The sequence below is a fragment of the Gadus morhua genome, chromosome 8 (genome assembly GCF_902167405.1).
Source record: "Gadus morhua chromosome 8, gadMor3.0, whole genome shotgun sequence".
Lineage (NCBI taxonomy): Eukaryota > Metazoa > Chordata > Actinopteri > Gadiformes > Gadidae > Gadus > Gadus morhua.
In genome coordinates this window covers 15,818,193-15,826,418 of record NC_044055.1, presented here as the reverse complement: position 1 = coordinate 15,826,418, position 8,226 = coordinate 15,818,193, and the positions used below count along the sequence as shown (strand labels likewise).

Genomic DNA, 8,226 nt, shown 5'->3' with positions numbered 1-8,226 from the left:
CCCCCCCCCCCCCCCCCCCCCCCCCCCCCCCCCCCCCCCCCCCCCCCCCCCCCCCCCCCCCCCCCCACTCCACCACCGACCCCTCTTCATCCTATTGTCGTCTGATTGTCGTCGTGTGGCTGTTCCCTGGTTGTTGATCTGTGGTTTCTCTATTGCTTCCCCCTCCCCTCCTTGTGTCTCTCTGGGCCCGGGGGGATAGTGCTCTGTCCGATGCTAACTTGCCAACATGCTAAAGTGCTAACAGGGTGTTGTGGGAGGAGGGGGGTGGGGGAGGAGGGGAGGGTAGGGGTGCTGACTGGGGGCCGCCCCGCCCCCCCTGGCAGGTCTGCTCGCTGTGTCAGGGCCAGGGTTCAAGGGGAGGTCGTGGAGGGAATATAACGAGCATCATTCTTTATCAGAGGCACGGATACCCGCATCATTTGCGGTTAAAAAAACCAACACACACACACCCAATTTTATTAACACAAACGCACATAAGCACTCACACACACACACACACACACACACACACACACACACACACACACACACACACACACACACACACACACACACACACACACACACACACACACACCACACACCAAGCACATGCACCCACAAACACAAACACACAAACACACAAACAAACGCATACGCGCACACACTCACAGAGCAAACACAGACACAAACACACACAGCAATCACACACAGCAAACACACAGCCCAAGTCCACCGCGAGTATATTCTGCAGTCTCCTGTGTCTCTCCGTCTCTTTCTTGTGCTTCCTTTGTTTCTCCATGCATAATTCTGTTGGGTGTCTTCCTGCGACTACCTCCTGGAGAGACGGGAGGGGAGGGGGGAGACACAGAGGGGGAGATCCAGGGCGGGGGGATAGACGACGAAAGAGAGAGAGAAAGGGAGAGAAAGAGAGGGTGAGGGAGAGGACAAGATGAAGAGAGAGTGTGTGAGTGGCTTGACTTGGTCCACGGAAGGAAGTCCTTGCAGAAACTTCTTTGGCAGAAGAGAGTGGCGTGACAAGTCGTCGGGCGCCTTTGGAGCGTACGGATACGCGGTCATGCGTGTGTGTGTTTGTGCGTGACTAGAATGCATCATGTTGTTTTGATGTCATGTCTGTGTTGATGCTTTTTGTTGTGCGGTAGTATAGGTGGGGTAATATGTGTGTGTGTATGTGTGTGCGTGTATTCGCCTGCGTATGTTTGTGTGTGCGTCCTTGTAAGCATCGAGAAGCATTTTTATGCAGAGCATTTGCAAGGCAGGTCATAGATCATGCATTTGTTAGTACTAGAGCTGTCAAGCGATTAAAATATTTAATCGTGATTAATCGCATTAATGTCATAGTTAACTCACGATTAATCGCGTTTAATCGCAAATTATTTTTCTATGCTAAATATCCCTTGATTTTTTTGTCCCAGAATTCTTCTCATTTTAATTATCTTATCAGTATGGTGAAGTGCATCGGCTTGCCTTGGGCAAATGATTTTTTATTGATAACAACATTGGCATATACTGATCAAAACAGGACGATACAAAAAAAGAGCCTATAGTGCAATTAAACGACTGCTTTGAACAAATGTCATTCGAACATAGCAGTCAGGCTACTGCTTCTATGTTTTGAGCCAAAGAAAAAAAAAGAAAAAAAAAATATTATTTTTTTTTAAATAAAACAATTGTGTTAATCGCGCGATAATTTTTTTAACGCCGTTAAAATTGGTTTGCGTTAATGCCGTTAATAACGCGTTTAACTGACAGCTCTAGTTAGTACCCATGATGACAGACGGACAGAGAGACATATGGAGTGTGTGAGATGGAGAGAGGAGAGAGAGACCAAGAACTACCATGTCCGTATGTCTCTCGACTCTCTCTCTCTCTTTCTCTCTCGCTCTCTTTCTCTCTCTCTCTTTCTCTCTCTCTCTCTCTCTCTCTCTCTCTTCCTCTCTCTTCCTCTGCTCGGCCAGCCAAGACGCCACTGCAGCCATTCAGAGGGAGAGAAGTGAAAGAGGGAGAGAGAGAGAGTGAGAGAGAGCAAGAGACAGAAGGAGAGAGAGTGAGGGAGAGAGCGAAAGAGAGAGCGGTAGAAAGTGAGCGAGACATGGAGAGGGAGAGGGAGAGAGGAAGAGAGGAAGAGAGAGAGAAAGGGAGAGAAGGAGTGAGAGAAGGAGAGAGGGACAGAGAGAGATGGAGAGAGGGGGAGAGTAGAGAGCAAGAGAGAGCGCGAGTGAGAGGGCGGTAGAGAGACAGCTAGGTGCTGGCGCCCAGAGGTGAATTGTAATTAACGTGTCCTCGTCTCGTTCAGTCGGTGACAGCCCTCCGGAGCGTCGCGCCCGCTCCGAGATCGATGGCGGCGGATCCGCCTCTAATCCGTACCGAACCTCCGCCGCCGCGCTCCGGCCCAGGAAACCCAGAAGAAGAAGGGAAGAATGGAAGAAAGGGAGGGGGGGGGGGGGGGGGGGCAGGGAATTAATTAAGATATTGATGACCCCAATTAATCAGCCGGGTGACAAACTCTGGGCTGCTTCCCGCAGCGCCACAAAAGGCATCAGGGGGAACGTTGGGAGTAATGGGACCACCCGGCGATGGGGAACACACCTTTAGCTGAATGTTATATACAACTGTAATTAGCTAGCGCCCGGAGCTAGCCCCCCCAGCTACGGCTCGTATCCCCCCAAACTCATTAGGAAGGGAGAAAGGGGGAGACGCCACATTCTCCCCCGTGAAGCAGGGAGCAGTTGGGCCTGTGATGCGTTGTGTTGCGTTGTGATGCATTGGGAAATGTTCTGTCGTGTTATGTTGCGTTGTGTTGTGATGCTTGGAGATGTGATGTGTTGTGTTGTGTTGTTGGCGGTTTCAACACCGAGGGTTGTGAATAAGTGAGGTATCTTTTCATAGGACAAGCTAATGAGGAAACAGCTTCAAAATGAAACTGCCAGCATTTACTTTGACCTTGATGGCTAAAGGGAGTGTGTGTGTGTTTGTGTGCATAGTGTGATGTGGATTGGATTATTTCTTGTGTCTTGGAGCGTGTTTGTTTGTTTGTATGTGTGGTGTTTGTGTGTTTGTGTGTGTGTGTGTGTGTGTGTGTGTGTGTGTGTGTGTGTGTGTGTGTGTGTGTGTGTGTTTTGTTTGGGCGGGAGTGTGAGTGGGTTGTGTCGGGGTGTGAGTGTGTATGTTTTTGAATGTGTTTGCATGTTGAGGTGATAGTGTGTCTTCTTTGTCGGGGTGAGAGTGTGTGTTTGTAACTTGAAGAATTGGGTATGTGTGTGTGTGTGTGGGTTGTGTGACCGACTGGAATAGTATGTGTTGCTACTATCAGACTTGTTTGTGTGTTATTTATTCGAGTGTGCCGGTTGTGTGAGTATGCGTGTGTGTGAGAGAGAGACATATAGACAGAGCACATTTGGCCAACATTGTTCTGACACTTGTTTGTGGAGCTAAAAACACCCTAGTCTGCTCGGGAGCCCAGTCCCAGAATAGTGGGAGCTTAAGGAAGCCTGCGCACCTCTGGACCAGTGTCAATACGCGCCTAATTGTCCCCGACACCTGAAGCCACCTCGTTAGCAAACCGCCTATGGCAACGCTCGCCCGCCCAGGCAGGTCCCTGCTGATAGGCCCCTCTGGGAGGGGGAGAGAGAGAGAGAGAGAGAGAGAGAGAGAGAGAGAGAGAGAGAGAGAGGGAGGGAGGGAGGGAGGGAGGGAGGGAGGGAGGGAGAGGGAGGGAGGGAGGGAGGGAGGGAGGGAGGGAGGGAGGGAGGGAGGGAGGGAGGGAGGGGAGAGAGAGAGAGAGGAGAGAGAGAGAGAGAGAGAGAGAGAGGCAGGGGGGACGGACGACAGGGTTGGGGGGGGGGATGTGTGTCAACGAATCCAATGTCACAGCTGGCTGCGCACTCCCCACGCCGCCTCGCATTAAAATCCCCAGACTTGCATGTTTGATTCTCCCGGCTGCGCTGTGACGCATGGGGGCTTTTATTTTTTAACGCAGGAACAGGACGTCGGAGCCCTCGCTCCTTTGCCGCGCGCCGCATTAACCCAGCGCACAAACAGACACACGTGGGGCGTACCCAGCCATCCGCCGCGTGAACGATGGCTTTATAGGCTGAGGGGGGCGGAGCCCCGCGGGGATGGCGTGGGGACCGCCGTTTATCGCGACGCCGGCGCCACAAGGCCGCGGGGAAGACGGGGCGAGACGGGGCTGATGGATTGATTTGGGTGGTGGGCGAGGGCGGAGGACGGTGGCAGTGACAGCGGCCGTGATTGACAGGGAATAGGTCGGGGTGGAGGGGGTTCTGGTGGGGGTGGTGGGGGCGAGGGTAGACGAGAAGAAGATGGCGTGCCAAGCTAACGGCGCCTTAAAGGAGAGGGGATGGGGGCGTATGCGCGCTGGATGCGTCGCTCCTCGCCGGCGAGATGGGAGCGAGACAGGTGGTGAGTGGGAGGGAAGCAAGACATGTGCCAGGAGGGAGGGAGGGAGGGAGGGAGGGAGGGAGGGAGGGAGGGAGGGAGGGAGAGAGCGGGGAGAAGTATTTCTTGTTTTTTGCTTATTTCTTTGTTTATTTATTTCCTCCCCTTCTTTTCCCCTCCGTAAATCTCTCCTCACCAAAAAAAAGTGTTTGTGCTTTTGACAGAGTTTAGGGAGAGTTTGAGGGAGCTGGGAGCTGCATCTGTGTGTGTCTGTTTGTTTGTCGGGTGGGAAGACTGTGTGTGTGTGTGTTGGGGATTGATGGCACTGTTTTTATGATTGTGTGTGTGTGTGTGTGTGTGTGTGTGTGTGTGTGTGTGTGTGTGTGTGTGTGTGTGTGCGTGTGTGTGTGTGCATGTCTGTGTGTGTGTGTGAGTGTCGAGCAGTGTTTTCCATCTGGAATATTCCTCCCTCCGTCATGCCCCGGTGAATGTACTGACAGGCTCAGTCGGTAGAGTCAAACACCCGGGCCTACCACAAAACACGGACCCCCCTCCTCGCTGGATGGTCATGACAGTGGGCGCTGGACGTCCCACATCGAGCCTGTCTCAGTTTGAACCCCAACGTCACCCGTCCACCTGTAGGCTTCCTTGAGCAAGGGGCCAAGCACTTTCCTGCCCCTTAGTGTAGTGATGTGTCAACAATTGATAAGAGTCTGCTTAATGTCGATAGACTAAATAATAGTGATAATAGATAGCCATGCTGCCAAGATATCTCACGGCCTTCCTTTCAAATCTACCTGGGTCTCCTGTGGAGGGATGGTTTAGAACGATACACACATGCTTATCTTTCCCTCGACAACAGTTGTTTCTTTCATGTGAGCTACTACTCGTCCTTATCATAAAGCGCCGGGCAGATTGATATCGTATAGAAAATGTTTCGGTTTTCTTTGCATTCCCAGCAGGCGCACCAGCTCAAAAGATTTCTCTCCCTCTCAGATCCCCTACGTTGGAGAATCGACATCGTTTTATGTTAGCTCAAGGCGCAGTTGCTTCCAATGCACAACCTCATCTGGAGTTGGGATCTGTGTTCACTTTCTAATTGGCTCTGCATAGCAGCACAATACATCACAAACTACTTCATCAAACTTCAAAGTAGCGGCATGGGGTGCTTGGGTTTGATGGTTTGGACAGATTGCATCTAGCAAACTCGACTCCACTACTGAGGACTCGAGGACCAGCAGAGGGAGAGAGTTTGGCGAGAGGAACGGAATAATGTTCTCATAATTGGGTTCCGATGTGTGCTGCGTGTCTAATAAGATGCAGACACAACACCCCTGGGTCATTATAACGGATGTGGTTCCTGAACCCACAGGCTACCTGTGTGCTTGTGCAAAAATGTGTTTGCTTGTTTCTGTTGAGGCAGGCACTGTCCTACCTGTTCCACTGTTGAGGCGTACTGCCTCTTCCTCTCCATCCGTCACTCTCCCTCTCTCTTCCTCTCCCACCTCCCCTCTGCTCAACCGATTTTAATTACCACGGCACAATGACTCAGGATCCTAACTTAATTATGTTTATCTGTTCCTTCCCAGGGCGTTGAGACGTCCCTCGGCGGGGAACACACCGAACCAGGCGGCGGGGCGGGAGCGCGGCGACGGGAGGAACCGGAAGACGCTCGGGGAGATCGAGTTCGATACCAGACGAGGAGGTGAAGAGAAGAAGAGAGGAGCGAAGGGAGCGCGAGAGAGCGAAGAGAGAACAGCGAGTGACTGACACTTCAGCCTCCAGCTCTGCGTGAAGGGCACGTGATGAAGGAGTGAGAGGAGGAGGGAGGAAGACAAGGAGTGGGCTTTTGCACTGAGCGAGAAACACTTCGAGGAGGAGAATGAAGACAAGCGGAAAACCTGCCCTGCCTCGCAGCGAGCCCCGTTCAAGTTAGGACATCTCCACTCCAGACGCCATGATCACCCGGAACCTGCTGCTGCTGGTGCTGCTCTGCCTCTCGGATGGCCTCTCCACCGGAGCCTCAGCCAATAGGAGTCTGAGAAGGCGAGGAGTGGGCGGGCCCCACGCGGCCAACCACGCGGCCAACCAATGGGACACGACCGCAGACACCAACGGGATGCCTGTCGTGACTCTTAGGAATTTGATTGGACGCGATCAGGAGGCCGAGGGCGGACCCATTTCGTACGCGAAGATGTTGCAGAGCCACGCGGCGGCCTCATTGGCCAACAAGGAGAAGCTGGGTTCAAAGCCCAAGCGAGAGGTCGGGTTTGTCAATAAACAGGAAGGCACTTACGCGCCAGGCAATAACAGGGAGCTAATCCCGGCGAGAAACATTACCAAGAACGACGAGACGATCACTAAAACAGGGAAAGTGGAAAAGGCCTTTGTGATCCGCTATAAAAGTGATCTGCACTCCAATAAAACCCGGTTCCGACCCGGGGCGCGACCCAGGAGCAGACCGGATCCCGGCGACCACACGACCACAGGTGTGCCGGCGAAGGGGTTCAGCGGGGACACGAGCAGGAGGTTAAACCTCACCGGGAGTTACGGCGTGCTGAAACTCCTGTCCAAGGAGAACCTGGTGAGAATCGTCAACTCCCAGCTGCAGAGTTTCCAGGGCAAGGGCAGCCGCAGCAGGAAGAGAGACTTGATTGACGTTAATAGCAGCCACTCGGAGGCCGGCCGGGCCCAGAGACAAGATATAACTGCCACTCAAAGTCACCCGGGATTGGATAATCAAACCGTGCTTCCTAATGTGAGCCCGGTCACTAATCTAGACCCCAACGCTAATCACAGTGTTTACCCACGGCCGCATCCTTTCAGCCAGACCGTTTCATCTCCCACCAAGGGGAAGGACAAACGGGCGATGGCGCCGTCAGAGGGCGGCGGCGACGAAGGCTCCAGGTGGAGAGAAGTCCCTCGCTCGCTCGCCGCGCCACAGAGCGAGGTCGGCGGCGGCAAGGAGAAGCAGGCGGTCGCCAGTCAAACGCAGGCCCCCTTGACGCCCTCCCCCAAACACCTCCCCCAGCACGTCCCCCCCCAGGCCAACGGATCCCCCTCCTTGGCGCTCCCCCCGCAGCCCCCCAGGGTGAAGCTGGGCGGCGCGCCGGGAGACTCCCAGGGAGAGCAGACAGACACGGAGGCGGTCCTCTCCCCCGACACGGAGCCCAGCACGTCCCGGTTCCCCTCCCCGGGCCGGGAGCCCAAAGCCCACCAAAATAGCAGCCACATCCTGAGGCTGCGTCCGGATCCGGAGACACGGGCCCGGGAGAGCGAGGGCGGCGGCGTCACGGCTGTCAATCCCGGCGCGGGGAGCCCGGGGGGGCTGGTGTTTGAGGAGGCCGAGTCAGACGAAGAGGGGGAAGAGGAGGAGGAAGAGGAGCCGCGGGGAGGCGAGGAGGAGGAGGAGGAGGAGGAGGAGGAGGAGGAGAAGAAGGAGGTGCGGGGTCCCCGGTCTCGCAGCAGGCGGAGCTGGATCTGGAACCAGTTCTTTGTGATCGAAGAGTACGCCGGACCAGAGCCGGTGCTGATTGGACGGGTAAGTGAGAACATTGCTTTGTCTTGTTGATTAAGAAAGAATTTGAACAACAATAAATATTGAACCCGGGTACTTCCTGGGGGGAGCTGGGCGGTGGAAAGATCTAGACCCCTGTGACGCCGCTCCGCAACCTTGGCCACCGACGCTTTCATTGGACAGGTTTTACATTGACATAAACCTTCAATTGGAGCAGATTCAGCATTGGCCCCGTTATTTAGCCAGGGTGCCCGTGTACTTGCCTGTACAAAATGTCCAATGAATCAATGGTTTAGTGAGGCGCTACGAAG

General features: G+C 54.2%; 1 protein-coding gene across 1 annotated transcript in view; it reads left to right on the top strand.

The window, feature by feature from the left end:
* cdh24b (cadherin 24, type 2b) overlaps positions 1–8,226 on the top strand; it is a 72,678-nt gene that overhangs the window by 21,228 nt on the left and 43,224 nt on the right. The window contains exon 2 of the mRNA XM_030364095.1: positions 5,988–7,939. Coding sequence (XP_030219955.1) covers positions 6,356–7,939 — 1,584 coding nt within the window. The 5' untranslated portion in view covers positions 5,988–6,355. The remainder of the gene's footprint in view (positions 1–5,987; positions 7,940–8,226) is intronic.